Genomic DNA, 14,126 nt, shown 5'->3' with positions numbered 1-14,126 from the left:
TTCTTTCTTTTCTTGCCATAATTAATAATGATTTCAAATTTTTGCCATAATTATTATTTCTTTTCTTGCCATAATTAATAATGATTTCAAATTCTTGCCATAATTATTCTTTCTTTTCTTGCCATAATTAATACTGATTTCAAATTCTTGCCATAATTATTCTTTCTTTTCTTGCCATAATTAATAATGATTTCAAATTCTTGCCATAATTAATAATGATTTCAAATTCTTGCCATAATTATTCTTTCTTTTCTTGCCATAATTAATAATGATTTCAAATTCTTGCCATAATTATTCTTTCTTTTCTTGCCATAATTAATACTGATTTCAAATTCTTGCCATAATTATTCTTTCTTTTCTTGCCATAATTAATACTGATTTAAAATTCTTGCCATAATTATTCTTTCTTTTCTTGCCATAATTAATACTGATTTAAAATTCTTGCCATAATTATTCTTTCTTTTCTTGCCATAATTAATAATGATTTCAAATTCTTGCCATAATTATTCTTTCTTTTCTTGCCATAATTAATACTGATTTCAAATTCTTGCCATAATTAATAATGATTTCAAATTCTTGCCATAATTAATACTGATTTCAAATTCTTGCCATAATTATTCTTTCTTTTCTTGCCATAATTAATAATGATTTCAAATTCTTGCCATAATTAATAATGATTTCAAATTCTTGCCATAATTATTCTTTCTTTTCTTGCCATAATTAATACTGATTTCAAATTCTTGCCATAATTATTCTTTCTTTTCTTGCCATAATTAATACTGATTTCAAATTCTTGCCATAATTATTCTTTCTTTTCTTGCCATAATTAATAATGATTTCAAATTCTTGCCATAATTATTCTTTCTTTTCTTGCCATAATTAATAATGATTTCAAATTCTTGCCATAATTATTCTTTCTTTTCTTGCCATAATAAATAATTATTTCAAATTCTTGCCATAATTATTCTTTCTTTTCTTGCCATAATTAATGATTATTTCAAATTCTTGCCAAAATTATTCTTTCTTTTCTTGCCATAATTAATAATTATTTCAAATTCTTGCCATAATTATTCTTTCTTTTCTTGCCATAATTAATGATTTCAAATTCTTGCCATAATTATTCTTTCTTTTCTTGCCATAATGAATAATGATTTCAAATTCTTGCCATAATTATTCTTTCTTTTCTTGCCATAATTATTCTTTCTTTTCTTGCCATAATTAATAAATGATTTCAAATTCTTGCCATAATTATTCTTTCTTTTCTTGCCATAATTAATAATGATTTCAAATTCTTGCCATAATTATTCTTTCTTTTCTTGCCATAATTAATAATGATTTCAAATTCTTGCCATAATTATTCTTTCTTTTCTTGCCATAATTAATAATGATTTCAAATTCTTGCCATAATTATTCTTTCTTTTCTTGCCATAATTATTCTTTCTTTTCTTGCCATAATTAATAAATGATTTCAAATTCTTGCCATAATTATTCTTTCTTTTCTTGCCATAATTAATAATGATTTCAAATTCTTGCCATAATTATTCTTTCTTTTCTTGCCATAATTAATAATGATTTCAAATTCTTGCCATAATTATTCTTTCTTTTCTTGCCATAATTAATAATGATTTCAAATTCTTGCCATAATTAATAATGATTTCAAATTCTTGCCATAATTATTCTTTCTTTTCTTACCATAATTATTCTTTCTTTTCTTGCCATAATTAATAAATGATTTCAAATTCTTGCCATAATTATTCTTTCTTTTCTTGCCATAATTGATAATTATTTCAAATTCTTGCCATAATTATTCTTTCTTTTTTTGCCATAATTGATAATTATTTCAAATTCTTGCCATAATTATTCTTTCTTTTCTTGCCATAATTAATAATGATTTCAAATTCTTGCCATAATTATTCTTTCTTTTCTTGCCATAATTAATAATGATTTCAAATTCTTGCCATAATTAATAATGATTTCAAAGTATTGCCATAATTGTTTTTTCTTTTCTTGCCATAATTAATAATTATTTCAAATTCTTGCCATCTATCTATATATATATATAAAACACAGTTTGTGTGTGCGTGTGTGTGTGTGTGTGTGTGTGTAATGTTACCGATAGACTCCGAAACGGAGAGGCTCACGTGCTTGATATTTGGCATAGACATGGCCATTGAGCCTGGGACGAACATGGCTGAGACCATATTTGACGAGATCCATATTTTTTATTCATATTTACGTCAGCGCATTTCAGCGAAGTACCCGCTAATCTCAGCCGGTGCCAGAGCATCAGACGCTGATTCGCTCAGAGCGATCACGTGATGTTCCATCCCGTCACACGTCACACGTTTGCACGTAATTCAGGGCGAAAAGCGATTACGGTTTTTCACCTTTATGCGACCGTGTTTTGTGTCGATTTTGTGCGATATGAATTAAATTTTAATTCATATTTCGTGTTTACGAATTCGAATACGAAGGATTTCCCCTTTCCCCTTTCGATTTCGAATACGAATCGAATACGAGCTTGAGTCGAGAGGGCGAATGTCCGGGTTGGGAATGTACGGGTCTCCCCTCCCCCACCCGACAATGCCGGGTACTTCTGCTAGGATCACGTGATGTTCCAACTTTGCCGCCATAATCTCACAGTTATGCGTTCGCACGTAATTCAGTTTTTCCACATTTCAGCGAGGAACATTGCCATTCACACCACATAGGTTTTTTTTCACTTTCATCTGATATTTGTGATTAATTTCAAACAAACTGAATTCCCATCTACACGGCCATGTATTCCTATTAACGTTATGTAAAGTACATAAATTGTGTGGATTACATCATTTCTGGATGTGATCAATTGCCAGTAACCATCTATATCCCTCCCCTCCCCTTCCCTCCTCCCCTCCCTCCCCCTCCCTTTCCCCCCTCCCCCTCCCCCTACCCTACCCCCTCCCTTCCCCCTCCACCCTACCCTCTCCCCTTCCCCCCTCCCCTTTCCCCTCCCCTCCCCCTCCCCTCCCCTCCCCCTCCCTTTCCCCCATGCCCCTCCCTTTCCCCCATGCCCCTCCCTTCCCCCTACCCCTTCCTTTCTGCCCTACCCCTTCCCCATCCCCCTCCCCTCCCTTTCCCCCCTACCCCTTCCTTTCTGTCCTACCCCTTCCCCACCCCCCTCCCCCTCACCCTCCCCCCCTCCCCCCTCCCCCTCCACCTCCCCCACACCCCTCGCCCTCCCCCCTCCCCCTCCCCCTCCCTCCTCCCCTTCCCTCCTCCCCCTCCCCCCTCCCCTTCCCTCCTCCCCCTCCCTCCCGCTCCCCCTCCCTTTCCCCCCTCCCCCTCCCCCTACCCTTCCCCCCCTTCTCCCTCCACCCTACCCTCTCCCCTTCCCCCCTCCCCTCCTCTCCCCCTCCCCTCCCCCTCCCTTGCCCCCATGCCCCTCCCTTCACCCCTACCCCTTCCTTTCTGCCCTAACCCTTCCCCATCCCCCTCCCCCTCCCTTTCCCCCATGCTCCTCCCTTTCCCCCCTACCCCTTCCTTTCTGTCCTACCCCTTCCCCACCCCCCTCTCCCTCCCCCCTCCCTTCCCCCCCTCCCTCTCCCCTCTCCCCCTCTCCTCCCCTCCCCCCTGTTCCCCTCCCCTTCCCCCTTCCCCCCTCCCCTCCCCTTCCCCTTTCCCTCCCCTCCCCCACCCGGCAATGCCGGGTACTTCTGCTAGTAATTAATAATGATTTCAAATTCTTGCCATAATTATTCTTTCTTTTCTTGCCATAATTAATAATGATTTCAAATTCTTGCCATAATTATTCTTTCTTTTCTTGCCATAATTAATAATGATTTCAAATTCTTGCCATAATTATTCTTTCTTTTCTTGCCATAATTAATAATGATTTCAAATTCTTGCCATAATTATTCTTTCTTTTCTTGCCATAATTAATAATGATTTCAAATTCTTGCCATAATTATTCTTTCTTTTCTTGCCATAATTAATACTGATTTCAAATTATTGCCATAATTATTCTTTCTTTTCTTGCCATAATTAATAATGATTTCAAATTCTTGCCATAATTATTCTTTCTTTTCTTGCCATAATTAATAATGATTTCAAATTCTTGCCATAATTATTCTTTCTTTTCTTGCCATAATTAATAATGATTTCAAATTCCTGCCATAATTATTCTTTCTTTTCTTGCCATAATTAATAATGATTTCAAATTCTTGCCATAATTATTCTTTCTTTTCTTGCCATAATTAATAATGATTTCAAATTCTTGCCATAATTATTCTTTCTTTTCTTGCCATAATTAATAATGATTTCAAATTCTTGCCATAATTACTCTTTCTTTTCTTGCCATAATTAATAATGATTTCAAATTCTTGCCATAATTATTCTTTCTTTTCTTGCCATAATTAATAATGATTTCAAATTCTTGCCATAATTATTCTTTCTTTTCTTGCCATAATTAATAATGATTTCAAATTCTTGCCATAATTATTCTTTCTTTTCTTGCCATAATTAATAATGATTTCAAATTATTGCCATAATTATTCTTTCTTTTCTTGCCATAATTAATAATGATTTCAAATTATTGCCATAATTATTCTTTCTTTTCTTGCCATAATTAATAATGATTTCAAATTCTTGCCATAATTATTTTTTCTTTTCTTGCCATAATTAATAATGGTTTCAAATTCTTGCCATAATTATTCTTTCTTTTCTTGCCATAATTAATAATGATTTCAAATTCTTGCCATAATTAATAATGATTTCAAATTCTTGCCATAATTATTCTTTCTTTTCTTGCCATAATTAATAATGATTTCAAATTCTTGCCATAATTATTCTTTCTTTTCTTGCCATAATTAATAATGATTTCAAATTCTTGCCATAATTAATAATGATTTCAAATTCTTGCCATAATTAATAATGATTTCAAATTCTTGACATAATTATTCTTTCTTTTCTTGCCATAATTAATAATGATTTCAAATTCTTGCCATAATTATTCTTTCTTTTCTTGCCATAATTAATAATGATTTCAAATTCTTGCCATAATTAATAATGATTTCAAATTCTTGCCATAATTAATAATGATTTCAAATTCTTGCCATAATTAATAATGATTTCAAAGTCTTGCCATAATTAATAATGATTTCAAATTCTTGCCATAATTATTCTTTCTTTTCTTGCCATAATTAATAATGATTTCAAATTCTTGCCATAATTAATAATGATTTCAAATTCTTGCCATAATTAATAATGATTTCAAATTCTTGCCATAATTAATAATGATTTCAAATTCTTGCCATAATTATTCTGTCTTTTCTTGACATAATTAATAATGATTTCAAATTCTTGCCATAATTATTCTTTCTTTTCTTGCCATAATTAATAATGATTTCAAATTCTTGCCATAATTAATAATGATTTCAAATTCTTGCCATAATTAATAATGATTTCAAATTCTTGCCATAATTAATAATGATTTCAAATTCTTGCCATAATTATTCTTTCTTTTCTTGCCATAATTAATAATGATTTCAAATTCTTGCCATAATTAATAATGATTTCAAATTCTTGCCATAATTAATAATGATTTCAAATTCTTGCCATAATTAATAATGATTTCAAATTCTTGCCATAATTATTCTTTCTTTTCTTGCCATAATTAATAATGATTTCAAATTCTTGCCATAATTATTCTTTCTTTTCTTGCCATAATTAATAATGATTTCAAATTCTTGCCATAATTAATAATGATTTCAAATTCTTGCCATAATTATTCTTTCTTTTCTTGCCATAATTAATAAATGATTTCAAATTCTTGCCATAATTATTCTTTCTTTTCTTGCCATAATTGATAATTATTTCAAATTCTTGCCATAATTATTCTTTCTTTTCTTGCCATAATTAATAATGATTTCAAATTCTTGCCATAATTATTCTTTCTTTTCTTGCCATAATTAATAATGATTTCAAATTCTTGCCATAATTATTCTTTCTTTTCTTGCCATAATTAATAATGATTTCAAATTCTTGCCATAATTATTCTTTCTTTTCTTGCCATAATTAATAATGATTTCAAATTCTTGCCATAATTATTCTTTCTTTTCTTGCCATAATTAATAATTATTTGAAATTGTTGCAATAATTATTCTTTCTTTTCTTGCCATAATTAATAATGATTTCAAATTATTGCCCTAATTATTCTTTCTTTTCTTGCCATAATTAATAATGATTTCAAATTCTTGCCATAATTATTCTTTCTTTTCTTGCCATAATTAATAATGATTTCAAATTATTGCCATAATTAATAATGGTTTCAAATTCTCGCCATAATTATTCTTTCTTTTCTTGCCATAATTAATAATGATTTCAAATTATTGCCATAATTATTCTTTCTTTTCTTGCCATAATTATTTTTTCTTTTCTTGCCATAATTAATAATGATTTCAAATTCTTGCTATAATTATTCTTTCTTTTCTTGCCATAATTAATAATGATTTCAAATTCTTGCCATAATTAATAATGATTTCAAATTCTTGCTATAATTATTCTTTCTTTTCTTGCCATAATTAATAATGATTTCAAATTCTTGCTATAATTATTCTTTCTTTTCTTGCCATAATTAATAATGATTTCAAATTCTTGCCATAATTATTCTTTCTTTTCTTGCCATAATTAATTATGATTTCAAATTCTTGCATTGCATCAGCAGCACAGCAGAACCCTCAGCCAATGAAGCTACTTGTAGGATACGAACAAAGAAGAATAACAGTCCTACTTCTAGAGCTGGGATTATTGGATGCTACAACATTGTCTTACGTGATTTTTAGGTCATCTCATCTCGATTCTCAAAGTCCTCCCTTATCACCCAGCTGATTGTTCTGAAACATGACTCATGAATACAAGACAGTATCCCGCGCAATTGCTCTGGCTTCGATTTTTCGATTTTGGATCATGGCGGTTTCCAGGGGGGTTACCCCCAAACTTTGGATCCCTCCTCGTCCCTTATTTACCAACCATTTGCTCTGAAACCTTATACAGCCCTTCTACTCCCTGACCCACACAGTCGCTCAGGCTTCGATTTCTTGATTTGGAGTTTGGAGAGTGAGTCAGGGGGCCAAACTGTATCAAGCTCGAGATGCAGTATGTCTCTTAGAGAGATCTGAACTCAGGTCTAAATGGGTCTCTGACTAGAGAGACAGATCTGACCTCAGGTCTGATATTGGGGACCTGCATCCATTGTTTGGAGAGAAGAAGCAGCATGTCCAAGGTGGTGGTGGTTCGTGTGCAGCCACCTGGCTGCTGGTTGCATCATTTTTCTGTGGGCACATCTGCCGCTGATGCAATGCCTCTCTATAACCAGTTATCTGGTACTCAACGATGACAGGCTGAGTCAACCCCACCTGGTGTTAATTCAACGAGATTCGAACTCAGGACCTGTAGGATCCCAAGCCCGCCACCCTAACCATTAGGCCAACACCAGGTGATATGTGCAAGGTAGAGCGATCTAAATCAAAATTGATGACCTGAGATTAGGTCATTGGAGAAAAGGAAAGATTTTATGTCATCTGTGATGATGGATTCCATGACCGTGTTGATGACTGGAAGTAAGCTGAAAGGTCTGTAGTTAAGGGAATTGGTTTTTTCATCGTGTTTAGGTAATGCCATGATGTTGTCTGACTTCCAAGCAGATGGAAGATGGTCTAGGTCAAATTATAGGGCGGACAGGGCAGAAAGAGGACGTGTAAGAACAACAGAGTCTATTTTTTTTAACTAGGGCATGCCCGTACTATATATATATCTAAAATTATATCCCCCCCCCTCTATTTACATGAAATGGTTTGGTCCAAAGTGAACGGCTTGCAAGTACGGTGACAATCCCCCCCCCCTCTATTTACATGAAATGGTTTGGTCCAAAGCGAACGGCTTGCGGAGTTTGGTAAAGAAATCGCCATAGCGTGCACAAACGCGCAGGAAAGCGAAAGAATCGCAAAGTAGTTTTAATTAGTTTTAAAACATAGTTTAACGGCAACATAGTTTGCCAACGTGAAATAAATGAATACGCTCTCAAATGTGCCGTCCGAGGCAGAGTCTGTTCGCCACGTTCGGCACACGTGATAGCTCGCTGCTCTCTGATTGGTTGAATCGTTTTTTGGACATAGCTCGGTAACTACTTCTCCGATTAATATGAAACCTTCAAAAAGGCACATCCTCAGGTCCCCAGCGATATACCTGGCAAGTTTAAAGTATATCGGACCCGTGGTTGTCGAGAAACAGCAGTCACAGACATACAGAGATTACTGGAATTATAGATAGATGTGTGCGCTGACGCCTTCCGGTCTGGTTGCAGAATCAAAGTTGAGGGTTGCCAGAAAGTTCTCCACATTCTCAGGTGAAAAAAGACAAATGTTCCAGGAGTAGTTGTTGTGACTGGGTACGGTGTGTACAGAGAGTGAGGAGTTTGAGACACAAGATTTGGAAGAAAACACAGAATTGAGGCATTCGGCCTTTTCACGAACGGAGTTGGTTGTGGTGCCATTTGAAGTGAAGGAAAGGATGGAGTGGGGAACACGACCTTGAGCAGGGAGCTCAATTATAGTTCCTGCTGAATTGGAGTTATACTCAACAAAGTATCTGTCATTTTTCCCTGTACGTCTCTTGTTTGTGGATTCTACTTTATTACTTGAAATTTTCACCATACTTGTGCTCGCCAGAAGTGTTCTTCCTTTCCTCAAGGACATACCACGTCTTTCTTGAGGAGTTGTCTCTGAGGCCTCGGATTTTTTCATGGACTTTTGGCAATTTGTTTAGTTTTCTCAACACTGTTTGCCGTTTGTTTCATATCGTGATTCCCAAGTGGAGAGGGTTGTATCATGAACCTGAAGCCGAATTTTCCTTCACTAGTGAATGTTTATTCCAACTGTTCTTTGATCACCTTATAAATGGTGAGTAGGAATTGTATTTGTCATCTTCACAATTTCTACAGCATCATATAGATTCCATCTTGTTTTCAGTATTTGAACTCTGGTGCTGGAGGCATTGCTGGTGCTTTTGTTCATGAGAAGCACATGCATTCAGTGAAACCTGTGTGAGTATCGCACATCTTTATTGGTAAAGATAAAGGTTTGGAATATTGATGCTTGGATTGGTTCTAATTGGGGCATTAACACAAATTCATATATTTGTAACAGACTGCATGGATGGTGGGGGAATGATATGGAGAAGCGTTTCTCAATGGAAAATGGTGGGTATGCAGTTGATTGTGCTTTTATTGACAGGTTACACTGGCCAATAATTCTATACACTCAAAGGTTGGCCACTTACTTTTCCATTTGTCCTCTAAAGGAAGATATAAAGGAAAACAGGTACACATGGCAGCCATATTGGGATCCAAGATGGCGTCCACCAAGGGGTGTTTTGCGGGTGGATCTTAATTGAAAAATGAAATACGAAGAAAAATACTACTTCTATGCGAAAAAAGATTGCTTTCCCCAAGAAGTAAACACTCCTCGTTTTTTTCCCCCCCTTAACTGCCGGGCTATTGCAGTCTGACAAACCATGAAATGTTTGAGTATGTTGACGTAGTGTTGACATCCGTATTAAAGAGGTTGTGGTCAAATTTGGTTAAAGGCAGAATTGCAACACTGTAAAGTACTGTGCAATAATTTGGGTTATTTTCTCTTTTGTGATGTTATTCCTTGTTTAACATTTGTGGGCAGTTAGTAGTGTGCAATATACGTCGATAATAAATCAAATCTGTCTCAAAGTCGATTTAATACAAGTTACCTTCAAGTATATATAATAAATCGTGAAATTATCATACCTGTACTATAAAATGACACTGGTCTTGTTACTTAAGCAGTTTGTTTCACACACATTTATAAAGGCTGTTGATTTTCAAAAACAAGTTTGACTGTCATCACTGATAAATTTGATGATTTTACCCCAAAGTATGGATGTTGTTGGAATAACCCAAACTTGTACATAGTACTGTAGCTCTGAGCTCGTAGCATTCCCTTCCCAGTGTTCTTGACAGAGTTCCAGTTTCTAGATTCAAAAGAATAGTCAGTCGGCAAATAATTTGTGCTTCACGGGCAAAGCAATGTCGGTAGATTGAGGAGTACATCATCCCTTCAGGTGTGTTTAAAAAAGAGTAGGCCATTATGAGCTGCTCATTCTACATTCCTGTTTGCATTACCTATCCCCGATCATCTTTCATGCCTGCCCTTTTTTGCCCAACTGCAGGGTTACTTTCAAAAGCAAAAGCGTCAAAGCACAATTTTAGTAAACCTAATATTGTCGTGTGACTACCCTGTAGTGAACACTGCAGGGTGACACGGATGACCAAACGAGCTTTACTCAAAGGCGTTCAATCCAAAAGTTATAGTATTCTTTACACGCAATGTAAAATCACAAATTCACACAAAAGCAATATGAAATCATTGGAGTCTAAACTTTTTTTATCTGAATAAGTCTCAGGAGAATTGGTACATGTAAGTAATGGATGGTTGGTAAAATCTAGTCTGTGTAACTCTCTAATAAAGTCTCTCTAACTCTAGTACTCTCTCTAGTAAAAACTCTCCAACAAACTTGAGGGAGGAAGTTTACAGACAGCCGCTTCCCAATATGATCTACATCTGATGGCCAATTTATATTTCCTAGTCTCCTCTTAAATGCCCTCAGGATAAGCTGAGGTCGGCCCTAAGGTACTGTCTATAATAGGCAACGTCATACACTCATGTCCCTAACTCAACAGTAAATTTGCCATATTGTCACTGCCAATAATTTCACTTCAACTTCCCTTTACTTCTGTCGTGCTTCTTGAATTCGTGTATTATTACATCCGCCACCAAAGGTGGGCAGAGGTTGTGTTTTCATCCCTGTTTCTATGTTTGTCTGTCTGTGAGCAGGCTTTCTCAAAAAGGTGTGGACGGATTCGGACGAAATTTGGCAGAGATGTAGCGTATGTGACACCAATGAAATGATTAGATTTTGGTGAAGATTCGGATTCGGATCCGGCTACTACAATTTTTTAAGTGATTCTTCACCATTGGGAGATTGGGCCAAAAACGATACATAGCAGGATATCTCAGAAAGTTGCTGACGGATTTGGACGAAACTTGGTGGACAGGTTGGGTGTTTGACAAGGACTAATTGATTCGAATTTGGTGAAGATCTGAATATGGATTCGGATATGGAATTTTTTTTTTTTAAAGTATCCGTCTGAATCCGTCCTGAAAGTCCATGGTGTCTTTGTATTTTATACTTCTCCCACCCCCACCCCTCCTTCCCACGCCTCCTCCCCCCAAGCCCTCTCCCTCCCACACATCTCCCTGCTCTCAAATGTTATGTTAGTGTGCTTCCCCTTCTCTCCCCATCTTGTCTTCTGCTCCCTCTTTTTATATATTTTGTTTGTCTGGTTCATTTGTTTGTGAAATAAATGTTAGCTCTTTCACGAGCCTCGATTCAGTATACAAAAAAAAAGAAAAAAAAGAAAAAAAGAAGAAAAAAAGAAAGAAGTAATTCTTCACCATTGCGAGATAGGGCCAAAAACGATACATAGCAGGATATCTCAAAATGCTGTGGACGGATTTGAACGAAACTTGTTGGACAGGTTGTGTGTGTGACAAGGAAGAATCGATTCAATTTTGCTGAAGATCTGAATGTGAAATCGGATATGAGAATTATTTAATTTTTAAAGTAATTCTTCACCATTGCGAGATAGGGCCAAAAACGATAAATAGCAGGATATCTCAAAAAGTTGTGGACGGATTTGGACGAAACTTGGTGGAGAGGTTGGGTGTCTGACAAGGACAAACAGGTTCGAATTTGGTGAAGAAATGAATATGGATTCCGATATGGAAATTATTAACATTTTAAAGTAATTCTTCACCATTGGGAGATAGGGCCAAAAACGATAAATAGCAGGATATCTCAAAAAGTTGTGGACGGATTTGGACGAAACTTGGTGGACAGGTTGGGTGTCTGACAAGAAAGAATCGATTCAATTTTGGTGAAGATTCGGATCCGGATCCGGCTAGTAAAATTTTTCAAGTGATTCTTCACCATTGAGTGATGTGGCCAACCAGGCGGAGGTTTGCTCTCTACTGAGTGCCGTTCTAGTTTCTGTTTGTGACCAACTTGGCCTTGGTATATACAAGTAATCAAATTTGGTGAATAAATTGTTTAAATGAACATTGACAGCATGACATTACCCATTGTGCAGCACACACATTGTGATGCATTTTCATTATGCATCACTTTGTCTTTGTCTTTTCATCCCACAGAACTCAAGTTGATACCTGGAGTGAGCGGCTTTCGACTTTCTAATCCATCAGTTTTCTTAACCTGCTCTCTTCAAGCGAGCTTGGAGGTTGGCAGTACTGTTTTCTCATTTAATGCCACATAAGCATACATTTAACATAGCTTGTATGTAATTAGTGTATCTTCGACTGAGGAATTTGGGTGCAGCTTCATTGTAACTTCTGTCATGAATTACCACAACAGTAACACTGAGGAGTCGGTTTGATTTCACGCATGACAGACCCATGAATGAAAATTTATTTTAATTTTTCGGTTTCTTTGCGTATATCTCTATCAAAATTTTCACCTTTTGTTGCTTTATAGCCTGGAATTAAACCAGACCTTTTCCACCTTTATTTACACATTGTAACCCGAAACTTTCAAGTGAAAAATAAATTCTACAAATTTCAGAAAATTTAATAAAAATACAAAAAGAGAATATCTTGGTTGGATACATGTCCACCCCCCCCCCCCCCCCTAATCCTGCCCCCCAACCTCCTCTGAGTTAATACTTGGTGGAAGCACTTTTGACAGCAATTACAGCTGTGAGTCTGTTGGGATAGGTTTCTACCAACTTTGCACACCTTGATCGGGCAATATTTGCCCATTCTTCTGTACAAAACTGTTCAAACTCAGTCAAGTTGTGTGAGGAGTGGAGCATTGATGGACAGCAATCTTCAGTCATGCCACGGATTTTCGATTGGACTTGGGTCGGCGCTCTGACTGGGCCACTCAAGGTCTTTCTGAATCTGACTCGATCTCTTTGTTCCTGAACCCCTCCAGTGTAGCTTTGGCTGTATGCTTCAGGTCGTTCTCATGCTGAAAGGTGAACTTCCGTCCCAATTTCAGCTTTCTTGCAGAGGGCAGCAGGTTTTCTTCCAGGATTTTTCTGTATTTTGCTCCATCCATTTTCCCTTCTATCCTGACAAGTGCCTCAGTCCCTGCTGATGAGAAACATCCCCATAAAATGATGCTGCCACCACCATGCTTCACAGTAGGGATGGTGTTCTTTGGGTGATGAGTGATGCGCTGTGTTGGGTTTCCACCAAATGTAACATTTTGCATTTAGGCCAAAAAGTTCATCTTGGTTTCTCCAGACCACAAAACTTTTTGCCATATGGTTTCAGAATCTCCGCATTGGTTTTTTGCATACCTCAAACGGGACTCAAGGTAGGATTTTTTTAGTAATGGTTTCCTTCTTGCTACACTACCATACAGGCCAGACTTGTGGAGTGCTTGGGATATTGTTGTCACATGCACACAGTGAGCAGTCTTTGCCATAAAGGCCTGTCGCTCTTTCAAAGTTGACATTGGCCTCTTGGTGGCCTCTCTGATCAGTCTCCTCCTTGCTTGGTCATCCAGGTTGGAGGGACGGCCTAATATAGACAGAGTCTTGGTGGTACCATACACCTTCCACTTTTTAATGATTGTCTTGACTGTGCTCCGAGGGATATTCAAGGCTTTTGAAATATATTTTATACCCATACCCTGGTCTGTGCCTTTCCACAACTTTATCCCTGAAGTCTTTTGAAAGCTCCTTGATGCTCATGGTTGAGTCTACTGTGAAATGCACTACCCAGCAGAGGAAACCTACAGGAACAGCTGATTTTATTCTGAAATAATCAGAATCACTACAATTTAACATAGGTGGAGGCCAATTTATTTGGTGTGTGATTTTGAAGGTGATTGGTTACACCTGAGCTAATTTACAATTGCTATTATAAGGGGGTGGACACTTATCCAACCAACATATTCTAGTTTTGTGTTTTTAATTAACTAGTACATCTGTTCCCTACTTCAGGAAGGGTCATTCCTCTCTGGGATATATAGAT

The 14,126-nt window shown here is 36.5% G+C and overlaps 1 protein-coding gene across 2 annotated transcripts in view; it reads left to right on the top strand.

Annotated features, from left to right (window-relative positions):
* KYNU (kynureninase) overlaps positions 1-14,126 on the top strand; it is a 130,718-nt gene that overhangs the window by 74,276 nt on the left and 42,316 nt on the right. For both annotated transcript variants that reach the window (XM_068102212.2, XM_068102213.2), the window contains exons 9-11: positions 9,006-9,079; positions 9,183-9,235; positions 12,279-12,364. In XM_068102212.2, the coding sequence (XP_067958313.2) occupies positions 9,006-9,079; positions 9,183-9,235; positions 12,279-12,364 (213 nt within the window). The remainder of the gene's footprint in view (positions 1-9,005; positions 9,080-9,182; positions 9,236-12,278; positions 12,365-14,126) is intronic.

This window comes from Myxine glutinosa, chromosome 1 (genome assembly GCF_964187855.1).
Source record: "Myxine glutinosa chromosome 1, kmMyxGlut1.1, whole genome shotgun sequence".
NCBI lineage: Eukaryota > Metazoa > Chordata > Myxini > Myxiniformes > Myxinidae > Myxine > Myxine glutinosa.
This window is presented reverse-complemented; position numbering and strand designations above follow the sequence as displayed.